General features: G+C 39.8%; 1 protein-coding gene across 3 annotated transcripts in view; it reads right to left on the bottom strand.

Moving 5' to 3' along the window:
- The window catches only part of TMCO3 (transmembrane and coiled-coil domains 3), an 876,118-nt gene that overhangs the window by 788,346 nt on the left and 73,822 nt on the right, over positions 1 to 13,950 (bottom strand). For all 3 annotated transcript variants that reach the window (XM_044071216.1, XM_044071215.1, XR_006364786.1), the window contains exon 3: positions 6,781 to 6,960. In XM_044071216.1, the coding sequence (XP_043927151.1) occupies positions 6,781 to 6,960 (180 nt within the window). The remainder of the gene's footprint in view (positions 1 to 6,780; positions 6,961 to 13,950) is intronic.

Genomic DNA, 13,950 nt, shown 5'->3' with positions numbered 1-13,950 from the left:
CTCGTCTAGGGTGGCTGCCACTGGGTCAGTTCTTCGCAGGCACGCCTGGCTGAGGGATCAGAATTTATCTGACCATGTTAAGACAAGGATTTTAGATGCTCCTTTACAGTCTGATGTGTTGTTTGGTTCGCCTGTGGAGGCAGTCTTAAAGAAAATGGAAGACAAGGCTAAGTCTATGCAGACTGTTAAAGATTTTTTGCAGGTTCAGCCTCCGAAGTTTAGTAGGAATTGGCCTACCAAGGGGTGGACGTATTTTTCTTATGATTCCCAGTCTAGGGGTAGATCTAGACGTGGTAGGGGCAGAGCTCAGGGCTCTTTCAGGCCTAGAACAGGGAGTTCACCTGCACAGTCTTCGGGTGAGGGCAGGGGTCAGTCCTTTCGTAAACAGGCCCAATGACCTACCTTTTCAGCTGCCAGAGCCTTCTCGCCTGGCAGCACCTTTGGGAGGAAGGTTGGCACTTTTCAAGGAAAATTGGAGTTTAATTACCCAAGACAGATGGGTATTGGATATCATACACAAAGGTTACAGGTTTTATTTCCATACCTTGCCTCCTTTCAGAGGCATGCCAGACGTTCCTCCTCAACAAAGAATAGAGGCTCACAAACAAATTTCTCTGCTACTTCAAATAGGGGCCATACAGCCGGTCCCTCTGCCAGAAGTGGGCCTAGGATTTTATTCTCGCCTGTTCCTAGTACCAAAGAAGGGGAACACGTGGAGACCAATTTTGGATTTATCTATCCTCAACACTTATCTGGACATTCCCAAGTTCAAAATGTTGACGTTACAACAGCTTTTACCTCTGCTGGGCAAAGATCACTGGATGGTGACTCTGGATCTCAAGGAGGCTTACCTTCATGTTCCTATCAGACTAAGTTGCAGGAAGTATCTGCGTTTTCGGGCTGGAACTTCTCATTATCAGTTCTCTGCATTGCCCTTTGGCTTATCTACTGCACCCAGAGTGTTTACGAAAGTTCTGGCTCCAGTGATAGCTTTCTTCAGGCTAAAAGGAATACAGATTTATCCTTATTTGGACGATTGCCTGATTCTGGCTCAAGAAAGGGACGAACTTCTTCATCATCTGCAATATGTGATAGCAGTGCTAAGATGCCTGGGGTATTCTGTGAATGAAATAAAGTCCAGTCTAGTACCCTCTCAGGACATGTGCTTTCTGGGTGTAAGACTGAATACAGCATCCCAGATGGCCTTTTTGACCCCGGACAAACAAAAGAATCTTTCCCTTTACTTCCATCAATTGTCTCATCAGTCCAGGCTGACTGCAAAGACAGTCCTTCAAGCCTTGCGGTTCATTGCATCTTGTATTCTGGTGCTTCCCAATGCCAAACTGCATATGAGGAAGCTGCAATGGTATCTCAAAAATGTATGGACACAGCACTGCCAGGATATGGACACTGTCATTCAGATAATACCTTGCATTCAAAAGGAATTTTTGTGGTGGGCTCAGGAATGTCACCTAAACAAGGGACTCTCTGTGACCCGGCCAGAGGCGAGTCAGATTCTAACGACAGATGCCTCAGACAAAGCTTGGGGAGCTCATCTAAATGGAAAGTGGATACAAGACACGTGGCCTGCCAGACTACAACATCTACATATCAACTTGAAGGAGATGTTAGCAGTCCAATTTGCATTAATAGCTTTCAAGGATTTACTTCTTCCAGGGCAGGTGTTGATTCTAACAGACAACACAACTGTCATGTGGTACATCAACAAGCAAGGGGGAACACATTCTTATCCTCTATGCAGGCAAGCAATGATTTTGTGGGAGACTGCTCTCAGTTTACAGCTACATCTTCAGGCAAGGTTTCTGCCGGGAGCACAGAACTCCTTAGCAGATGCGTTGAACAGACGAATTATGGATCCCCACGAGTGGAAATTGGATCCTCATGTATTTCAGAAATTGACAGTGTCATGGGGAACTCCAGACATAGATCTGTTCGCTTCTCCACTAAACTACCAGCTGCCAAAGTTTTGCACAAAAAGGTTTCATCCCACAGCCTGGAAAGTGGATGCTCTTTCTTTCAATTGGAACAATCTTCATGTGTATGCCTTTCCACCTCTGCCTCTCCTCCCAAAGGTACTCCTAAATGTCAGACAGGACAAGCCAAGGATGATTTCAATAGCTCCAGATTGGCCTCGACAGCATTGGTACCCTTTACTGAGAAGTCTGGTACGGGAGCCTCCATGGCCTTTGCCTTCGATTCCACACCTGCTGTCTCAGGAGAACAGTCATTTACTCAATGTCAAACTTCACTCTCTTCACCTAACAGCCTGGCATATTCTGTTTTGAACCCTGGAGGGTCTCGACTTCCACAGCAAGTTTTGAATGTTATTTTGGAAGCCAGAAGGCCTAGTACAAGGAAAGTGTACGCAGATAAATGGAAGAGATTTTTATTTTGGAGTGCAGAAAAGGAATTTGATGTTTCTGAGCCTAATTTAAGTGTGGCTCTACAATATCTTACTGAGTTGCTGGACAAAGGTTTGTCCTTCTCTTCTATTAAGGTTCATGTTGCAGCAATTTCGGCTCACTATGACTGTGACCCACCATTGTTTTCTCATCCTTTGTTCAAGCAATTTCTTAGAGGGGCAAAGAATATAAGACCCCCACGTAGAGCTCCTACTCCTGCTTGGGATCTCAATTTTGTGTTGGAGAAACTTACTCTACAACCTTTTGAGCCTGCAGCTACTGCCAAGTTGAAATATTTATCATGGAAGACTGCTTTTTTGTTGGCCATTACCTCTGCAAGAAGGGTTTCTGAATTACAGGCCCTTATGTCAGTTGAGCCTTTCTTGATTTTCCATAAGGATAGGGTATCTTTATGTACTAATCCTTCCTTTATGCCTAAAGTGGTTTCTAGTGTGGCTTTAAACCAAACTATTCATCTGCCTACTTTTTATGCAAATCCTCAAAATAAAGGGGAAAAGATTTTGCACACTTTAGATGTACACAGGCAGTTGCGATATTATTTGAGCAGAACTAAAGGGTTCAGGCAGTCTCAGCAGTTATTTGTTTCTTTTGCTTTGAGTTCTCAGGGCAAGCCTGTGTCAAAACAAACTATTTCTAAGTGGATTGGGTTTTGCATTGCTTTCTGTTATTCCCATCATGGTAAGGAGATTCCAGCTGGGATTAGGCCTCATTCCACTAGGGCTACTGCCACTTGACAGCTTTTTAAGGGAGTGGCAACTAAGGATATTTTGGAGGCAGCTACTTGGAGTTCAGTGCATACTTTCTCTAAGCATTATCACCTTCCACTTTACTCTAAATCTAGGGCTGGTTTTGCCACTGCTATTTTACAGGGCATTTTGGCAGCTCCTGCTGCTTTATAGTTTTGCCATCCTCCCTTACCTCTGCTTTGGGATTCTACCCAAGTGTAAGGACTGCAGCAATGTGAGATGAAGAACATAGTACAGTTTTGTACCTACCATAAATGTAGATGTTCAAGATCCACATTGCTGCAGTCCAATTTACCCTCCCTCCTTCCCCTCTGTAGTTAGAGGCGGTTGTGTGGGTTGGGTTGTAAATATTGTATTTATTGTATATATTGTACATATTATTAGTGCAAGGGTGGTTGGTTGGTTGTTTGCTGTCTTTTGGTTTTGACCTTTCTTTTGGGGTCTTCTGACATCTGGGGCAAGAAAAGACTGAGGATATGACGTCGGTCATGCGCATTTGTACCCTGACGTCCTGATGTCAGTCTAATGCGCCTTGACCGACGTCAGCCTTATACTTTGATATTCGGGCCGACCGAGGACAGCGGACTACCCAAGTGTAAGGACTGCAGCAATGTGGATCTTCGAACATCTACATTTATGGTAGGTACAAAACTGTACTTTTTGAACTTTCAAGATTTTGGTCTCAGGATTTTGGTGCGCTGATAAATGATATATATATATTATACACACACACACACACACACACACACACACACAATATACACACACATTGTGTATATATATATATATATATATATATATATATATATATATATATATACACATATACATACATACACACACATATTATGTGTGTATATATATATATATATATATATATATATATATATATACATATATACACACACACAAACATTATATATATAGAGATATATATATATATATATGGAGATATAGATATATATATATACACACACATACACACACACACATTTGTATACAAACTGGTTTATATATATATATATATATATATATATATATATATATATATACACACATTATATATATATATATATATATATATATATATATACATACATTATATATATATATATATATATATATATATACATATATATATATATATATATATATATACATACACACATTATATATATATATATATATATATATATATATATATATATATATATATGAATAAATACAAAAAAACGGATTAGCCAATAATAACCAAAGAAATTTTTACTTAGCTGCAAGAGAAAATGGCTGATGCCTTTTGCATCAAGAGCCGCAAACGAGATCTGAGGTAATATGGAAAGGGGTATTGTGGGTAGAGTTTTAGCTAGACAGTTTTTGGCTGGCATGAGCTGTGTAACAGCCGAGCTGGTTCTGAGGGTCGGAACCAAGTACCCAAAGGTCAAGGATAGATGAAAATTGACAACATCAGGTTATCCATTCACAATAAACACCAGAGTTTCAATTCACAGGAAATGTAAGAACAACACAGATGGAAAGATTCAGACAGATACAGAAAAACAATATTTAACTCGTCTCACTGTATTTTCTTAACTGAGTGAAAAATTATTGTTCCCTACTTACTTGTTAGAACAAGGCAAGATGAAGTGGAGGAGTGCCTTTGTGTTCAGTTCCAATAACAGAGTGCCAAGTCTATCACATATCTCACTAGTATCCAAGTACAATTTCAGTGTTGGCTACAGAATGACATCACATCTGGTCACCTGACTCTGTGGTTCTCACACTACCCAGTCAATAGATACTGAGACAGGATTTGGCACAAGTGTGTCACAATACACACACAGAACTTTAGCTACAGGCTTAATACAGCATCGGGAAGCTATAAAACAATTCCAACACTTCTATCCTTCCTGCAGAAAGGCTTTTCATAGACACTGCATCTCTGGCTGCATTCATACCTGTGAGATATAATATTTTTGGCCTAAATCAAGTAATTTAATCTCAGGCTATGTTTCTTAAGGTTAGCTGAGTGAGCTTAACTCCTTCCCTTTCGGTATCATCAGTTAAAATATAAACATTTTAGCAGTTACAAAAATACAGCCTGACATACATATTTATTTCCTTTCTGTCCAGGAGGGCCCACTGACTTTTTAATACAAACAGCTTTACAAATACATTTTTACCAAAAGCATCTGTACAAATTAGTTTGATTTTCAAATGACATACAATTATTTAAAAAAACTCCAGCTAGCTATGGTGACATATGTTACACATACACTGCCCTACTCTCTCTGGCATTGCTGGCTCTACCTCACATCATCACACAAAGCACAAAAGAACAAAGTAATTTTTTCAAGAAGGTTAAAAAACAAACATAGCCTAGGCACCACAAAGACTGTTCCAAAATGGCTTCTGTGGAACAGTTCTTCAAATTAACAGGGTTGTCTTCAAAGCAATCATGCCATCTCACTTGTAGAGAGGTGACCAGTATGGGTCATCACTGAAGCATATATGGACAGCTAATCAAGCAAAATCTCCATTTTAAAAAGTGTATGGCAATTCTCTGGTCTTGTCACTAGTTCAAGTTGCAGACAGTGGCCTTTTTGTTTTAAGAAAAGTCTATAATGTAATACAGAAAATAAAGCAGAAGATAAACCCATCTCTGGTAATCTGAGAGGGTATTTGTGTTTCTGCTACTGTCCCTATATAGACATAATTCAGTTTCACTTTTTAAGTTCTACTGCAGTCTTATAGCCAAAGAAATTCATTTTGTCCATACAACTTTGCAACTTCCCTGAAAAATCAACAAATGCAGTTTAAAAGTAGAGGCTTTGTACATTTTATTCACATTTTACAACACTGCTACATCAGTGGAAAAACCTACAAGTACAGATTTTATACAACTGATGTACATTTCCTGCCTTCATTGTGTTCTTACTAAACAGCAGTTGCAGATTTATATATAATCCTAATACCCCCATGCAGTAGACTCTGCTCCTGAACTTCTTACAAGTTCTACATCTCCATACCTTTGGGAGACAGGAGACTTCCCAGCACCCAGAAAACTGACCTGGTTTGGCATACCGACTTCTACAGTTCTGACATTATTCCTTCCAAATTTATAGAAATCTAACTGACCTATCCCCTGTAGCAGTCACTGCGGTTCTAAAGAATGAAGTCAAGGAAGAACAGACATTGTGTAGAAACATTTAAGAGAGGTAACCAGGACAACTATTCTGTGGCAGGAAATGGCTGTCATGCAAGAGGTGAAAGCCAATGTGCATAGTGATATCAAGCACAGAAAACATACTCCTCTTTTTAAATGTGGAATGGAATTAAATTCAAATTAAACTGTCCATAATTAATGTATCGGAATACATTTCCAAGGGTTCAAACATTTTACATGTTGAATTATGTATAGTATTAAACCAAAATTAATGAACTGTTGAGAAACGGCGAAGCAAAAGTTGTCAGTGACAGTTATAACACACACAATATTGGTAACAACAAACAGGACTGACTGCTGATGAACATCACTCCTTGCTACTCCTACAAGTGACAAAAATATAAAGCAAATACTACTGGTGACTTACAGATTTGTTGTCATCAAATGCATGTTCTTCAATTTCTTCTTCTAAGCGATCAGCTGCTTTTCTCACATCCTCCAAGATCTCATCAAGCATTGAAAGGCTTTTGTTCTGATGCTGCATGTACTTCAGGGCTTCAACCTGGTGCTTCTCTGCTGCCAGCAGCTCCAGGTATTCTCTCTCTTCCTATCCAAGACATTCAACCAAAACACAGTCACAGGGGGTTTAATTGTAAAATACATCTATTAAAAAATACTTTAGCAAAAGTAAGGAAAAAAAACAGTATGCAATTCCCTCAGCAGAATAAAGTGAAAAGTAAGAACATTGAAGATTAACTGTGGCAGTCGATCACACTGAACCATTTATAAATCTGTTTAAGCAGGCATACACAATGAGAGATACTTAAAGGTTTACATTTTCTTTTCACTATAAGAAAGCAATAGTTCCCACCCACATCAACAGTCTTACTCAAAGGAAAATGCATTTACCAAAATGACGTTACAGAAGGAGTTTCTGAAATAAGCATTTCAGGGCCACCAAAGGTTATACAACAAAAAGGGGACAGATGTGGGGGGAATGCCCAAGTGGATGGAATCTACATTAGTGCAAGGAAACAAATCTAGACTCTATCAGAAAACAATTTCAGGACATTTTTAAATATTAGGGTCAAACATACCAAAAATGTAAAATAATGGTTGCCATAACTTAAAAATTTCATACAGTTCCTTTTATACATACTATTAACCCACTGTAACTGGAGAGACTATGGACATAATATTATGGACATAAAAGTACAGTTGCATACATCCTGCTTATCTATAACAGTAGATGGTCGGAGTCCTCACTGCATCACTGGCATTTTGCATTTTGGAGGTTATCTGCCAAGGTAACCCAGTACTGGTCAGCTTTCAAAACCTCAGAGTCCCCTCCTTCTCTCTTCTGTGACCGTTGACTGGCTGATCATATCGTAAGAGGGAAGCCTTCACCTGTCACAAGATGCAACTGTTCAGGGCTTTTAACTCTCAGACACAAGGATAGGAAAGTACCTGAAGCCAGAATCATCCAGCAAGTTAAACTCACACCCAATCCCAATACCATATAAAAAACAAATCCAACAATACCTGAAACAAAGTGATTGAAACCCACCTCAATTATGCACAACATGGGATGGGTGAGTGCTGCCACTGAGGTGGTGAGAAATTCCAACATCTACTGTTAGAGGTAAGTAGATTTTATTCAACTTTACTAGGGTCATCATTCTCACTGTCTCAGTGGCATTTTGGGTAGATTCCCAAAGTTTACCCTAACTGAGAGGTAGAAGATAAGGATCCAGGAGCCCCTGGAGAATGATCCTATGATCCTAGCACAGCCTGCTCTGGACCTGAAAAGGAATCCAGTTTGTATTGGTTTGCAAAGGTATGAACAGAAGACCTGGTTGCTGCCTTCAGAATACTTCTAGAGTCCACCCCTTTCAAATAAGTCATCGAACAGGATAAGGTCCTAGTCAAGTCAGCCTTAACCTTGCCTGGAAGAGATTAACTACGGTAGGAAAAACAGAAATCAACAGCAGAAAACATCTGTCATGCAACAGGTTTCTTAGAGACAGACAGACCTTTCTTAGAGACGGACAGACCTTTCTTAGACCCCGTATAAAAGACAGACATCTGTTTAGCTTTCCTAAAGGTCTTCTAAGAAGGTAGTACCTGAGCTGCCTGTGCACATCCAAGGTATGAAAGCATAACTCTCAACCACGTAGCACAAATAATCTGGACAAAGCCATAAATAAGTAATGCAGGGGAAAGGTCCAAATATAGAGACAAGTTTTAAATATTACTCTTGTAAACTTAGAAAGTTGATAGAATAACATGTTTTGCATTAGTGAGAATTTTCTGAAGGGTATGGTGTCAGAAAACAAATATCTACCATTATTTTCCGACTTCAATCCTCAATAATTTTCCATAAAACCAAAAAAAAAATTATCTAAAAAAGAAGGAAAATATGAGGCAAAAATTTGGACAGTTGAGAGGTATGATGCAGAGCCATTTTTCCCTTGATTTTCCGGATCAGGATAGAACACTGGGAGATTGACAACTAATTCAAGGTAAATTCAGAAAAAAACTTTAGGCATAAATGATGGATTAGTGCATAACACAACCATGTCCTTGTGGAAATTCAGGCAGGATTGGCCCACCATGAAAGCTTGCAGCTCAGACACTCACCTTGGAGATATCAGAGCAATAAGTAAAACAGCCTTTCAAATAATGAACCGTAAATCAGCTTGCAAGGCAAGCTCAAAAGGAGGCAAGGTCAATTTTTCAAGAACAAAGTTGAGATCCCAGGCAGAAGGAGGAATTTGCTTTCAAGGGGGGTCTCACATGAAACACTCCATTCATAAACAGCTTGACCACAAAAACAGACGACAGACGGGGATTCATGGCCAGAGAATCTGAGAAGGCCACAAGATGGACTTTGATAGAAGCATATGACAAACCATCTTTAAGTAGCTCACACAGATATTTCAAAACCAGCGGACTCAAAAACCTGTCAGGACCTCTGTTATTGGCTGGGCACCACCTAGGAAACCTCTACCAAAGACAGAGGAGGGTTATCCAGGGTAAGGGTACAGAAAAAGATCCAAGTATCCTTTAAATATGATTTTACTGATTACTTGAATAGGCTGGGTTTGTTAATCTGTCAGATGGAGTTGCAGATTTTTGCAACATAGCTATACTAAAAGGCAGTCACCTTGGGAGTTATTGAGGAGAATGGTATAGGTCAGAATTTATCAGAGGTGACATTTTCTACTCAGGGCATACCACTGAAGAAAATTCTTAAGGGATAGGCAGCTATCTCTGATGTGTAAAATTGTATGTGTTACTTTGAGTAGAGAGTAAAGATAATTTGGGTATCCAAGCCAACTGAGTTACTTAATGGCAGTGCAGTGCTAGGTTCCGTTATCTACACAGGAAGCAGACTTAGCTATTTTACTGCAGCACTGATCAAGTTTTGCAAACTGGGTTGAATACACATTTTTGAAGATGAGGGTATCTTAAGAGAGTGTGGGAAGTAACTAGGCATTTACTGTGCATTTACAAAAGCATTCTGTTAAACAAACGTCTGCCCTGTATAGCAGTTTATATTTTTGGTTTGTTTTCTTAATTACCTGATGAACAAGGAGATCAAATTTTAGATTTTCATCAATGATGACACCTAGGAGTTTTACATGGGAAACAGATTTGATGGTGGTGCTACTGGAGGAAAGAAGGGTGAAGTTAGTTTTAATGTTTGAGTCTGACTTGGGGAGGAAATACTCTTAATGGTTTAGTGCAAGGCTGGACTGTTTAAACCAGACTTCAATGGAGGTGAACTATTCTTGGGTGATGTTCTGAGACTAGGGATTTCACTGGCAGTGCAGATAATGGTTGATAAGATAACAGTCTGCATACTGGATAAGGGGTGAGTTGGTTAAGGCAAACAGAAGGTTGATGATAATTATGTTGAAAAGTTAGGAGTCGAGTATTAAGCCTTGAGGAGCTCCAACTGGTACTGAAAAAAAGACAGATTTGGAATGCTGCCATTTTAAACTTTGGGTCCTTTTAGAGGAGCGGTTATTAAACCATTCTAAGGTTGAGAAAATAAGACTAAGGGATGAGAGTTGCCACAGTAATGTGGAGTGACAGGCTGTATCAAATGTTTTTGATAAGTCAAACTGGCATTTCTGCGTTTGTGAATGTTGCTAAAGAAAGACAGAAGAGTGCACTCAGTGCTGCAGGATGGGGGAAATCCATGTTAGGATGGATGCAGAGGAGACCGTTTGAGAGACAGGATAATACTTGAGAGTGGGGAATATTTCAAATCGGTAAAGGTAAAATATTCTAACACTGTCTGCAGAAACTATTTTAAATGAGAGTGGACTTTGCCTCTTTCTCGACTGTTGGGTGACCTTGAAGTTGGTATATACAAGTCTGTGGGGTATGGGGGTAAAGGGTGGGGCTTGCCGCTTTGCAAAAAACAAAACGTTTTTTCTCCAATGTTCAATGAAAGTAGTTTTAGCAACTAGTTTGCAAATATACATTTGCTGAAACTAACACTGGAGAGTCAACTAGTTTACATTAATTTCTCCCAAGATGTTGGTTTCATGCATTATATTTGCTGAAGTTCATGAGAGGATATCTTCTACTGTGGATGGAATGATTGTGGTTAGGGGAATATAAACAGCTATGATGCAGTGTTTTACAGCTGCTGATTTTAAGGTTGTTGCCAATATTTCAGCACTGGAGAAGGAAGGGATTTCTTGGAATTGAGACTTTGGTGCAAATTGTTTGAAAATAACTGCCACACTACCTGCTCTTCTGGGGTATAGGCCAAGACACTAAGGAAAGAATTGCAGACAGAAGCAAGAGCAAGTGGAAGAAAGATACCCAGAAATTTCCAATAGTAGTAGGAGCAAAGGGTCTTATAAATAAGAATCTACAATCGTATTTAGATACATTACTGATGCATGTAATTCCATACTAACTGCAGAAGGAGTCATTACTGGACACATTGTGGGTGCTGTGAAGAGCACTTCTGGCTGACAAAGGTCGAACCAATATTAATTTCATGAACTTTAGTCATACTTTGACTTAGGAATGTGGTCCATTCCCATTGTGGTATTAGAAATCCAAAAGATTTGGAGAAATTAAAAAAAAAAAAGTTGACAAATCGTTCTGGTTGCCAAAGGCAAAGTGAAATCTTTTTTGCCAAAAACAAAGCCTATATAAGTTTTACTTATCACCAGCTATTTTAAATATGTTAAATCTAAATCTCACCTTGATTATAGCTGTAACATGACAAATGCGTCAGTAACAGCAACTTAACATTATATGTTATCATTTTCTTAACCTGAAACATGTACTAGTACTGTGGAAGTAATAAAACCAAAGTAATTTTATTAACCAAATATTTAATTATTATTAATGTTATTATCAAAGAAATTTGATGAAGGTAAAACAGGACACATCACATATCAAGACCTGGCTAAAGCTTGAGACAGTTCCTACTCAGGCATAGTAGCAAAGCTAAATAAACTGTGAATAAACTCCTCTGTCACCCACTAGATTGCCAACTGTCTCACAAATAGGATGCAGATAATCAAAATAGGGGAAGTTACCACCACAAAGAGACCAGCCACTAGTGGAGTCCCCCAAGGTTCTGTGCTGGGACTTCCCCTGTTTGGCGTCTACTTTTTAGAAGTAAAAAACAATAACAAAGGGCTCTGGCTGACTAAATTTACAGATTACTGTAAGCTAGGAGCAGTCACTTAATCCCCAAATGACTCAGCTGTCCTGCAGGAAGGTTTGTTTCAAAAAATATTAGTGTCAAGAATATTGGTCTGAAGCTAAATGCCAAAACAATGCATTACTGTATCCTTTGAGAAGTCATCTATACCAGGGAACTAGCACACTGACAATACTCTCCTAAGAACTGCCCACTTGTTTGAGATTTTTGAACTTATGTGGACAGTGACCTAACTTTTCACCAATATATCTCTACTGTTGTAAGAAAGTCCTTCTATATTGCACAGCTTACAAACAAAAGATTGTGTTTAGGTCTAGTAATGTCATTGTCCCCCTTTACGCAGCCCTCATTAGGCCAATTACTGAATGTAATACTCCCCTTTGGCAAGCAACTGCCCAGTCACATGCAACAACTGAAACACTCAGAGATACCTTACTAAAAGGATACACAATCTAAACAACAAGTCCTACATGGACAGACTCAAAGTCCTGTCACTATACTCTGTATCCAACAGAATGCTAAGAGGTGACCTGTGTATGGCATACAACATATCCTCCGACCCATTACTAATGGATTTACTGCACATCAGCAAGTCAAATGGCATCAGAAATACTAAGTTTAGGGATCTAAACCTATTCTGCAAAATCAAGAGAATGGTTCGGAGAGAGAGGCATGTTTCGCAGAGATACCACTGCTGTGGAATATACTCCCCATCCACATAAAACTAATTCATCCCTGTCCACTTTCAAGCACAACTTTAATACATGGATGGGAAACAGAAAATTTACGCCAGGACCACCCCCTGTACGACTAATGGACAGAGGTAGATCCTAAATCCTTTATCCCATGCATGGGTACCCTCAAATTATTTTTGATATCATCCCAGTTATACTTATTAGGAGTAATATATAATTACTGACCATGGGATGGGTAAGGCCAATCTATAACTAAATATGATAGGTTGCCTTGACAACAAAAAGGGAAAATGGACAGCTCAGAGGTGCAGCAGTTTGCATTGTTGCCTCACAGTAAGAGGTTCTCCAGTTCAGTTCTCGGCTGGGGTGCCATCTATGTGGAGTCTGCATGTCCTCCCTACATTCATGTAGGTTTCCTCCAGATGCTATGGTTTCCTCCCAAGTTCACAGACATGCATCTGGAGCATTTCTCCCTGGGCCTCTGCCAAAAACTGGCTTGTTCAAAGTCGGACTTTCCCAGTAAAAAAGAAGTTATGTACTCACCATAATGTTCCATCTGAGTAGGTAACTTCATTTGTCTGCAACCTGTGAGTATCGGATCCGATTCGGATCCGAGCCGGCAGCTTTCCAAGCTTACAGATCCGAGCTCCAAGCTCCTCCCCTTACCCATAATGCCCGGCTACCTCCTTGTAACCCTCCGATCGAGTTTGCCAGAGAAGGCAATAGACAGTTTCTATAACCTATTAACCCTTATCATTTTGCAAGGGTGATGACTGAACAAGATATACACAGGCTCGTAACTAGCAAACCATAGGTCCGGGGGAAGGAGGGAGGGTCGGTTGCAGACAAATGAAGTTACCTACTCAGATGGAACGTTATGGTGAGTACATAACTTCTTTATCTGAAGTAGTTAACTTCATTTGGTCTACAACCTGTGGGACAGAGTCCTCAGCTACCCGTAACTTGGGAGGCCCTTATGGAAGGATATTCCGGAGCACTGCAGAGCCAAAAGAAGCAAGTCCTCTGGATATGAGATCCAATTTATAGTGTGAAATGAAGGTATGTGAAGAAGCCCAAGTTGCTGCTGCGCAAATGTCATCTAAAGAGACCCTTGACCAAAAGGCAGCAGAGGTAGCCATAGATCGTGTAGAGTGGGCTCGCACTTTTAGGGGCTCAGGACGACCGGAACTTTTGTAGGCGA

This window comes from Protopterus annectens, chromosome 5.part0 (assembly GCF_019279795.1).
Source record: "Protopterus annectens isolate FY-2018-M chromosome 5.part0, PAN1.0, whole genome shotgun sequence".
NCBI lineage: Eukaryota > Metazoa > Chordata > Ceratodontiformes > Protopteridae > Protopterus > Protopterus annectens.
This window is presented reverse-complemented; position numbering and strand designations above follow the sequence as displayed.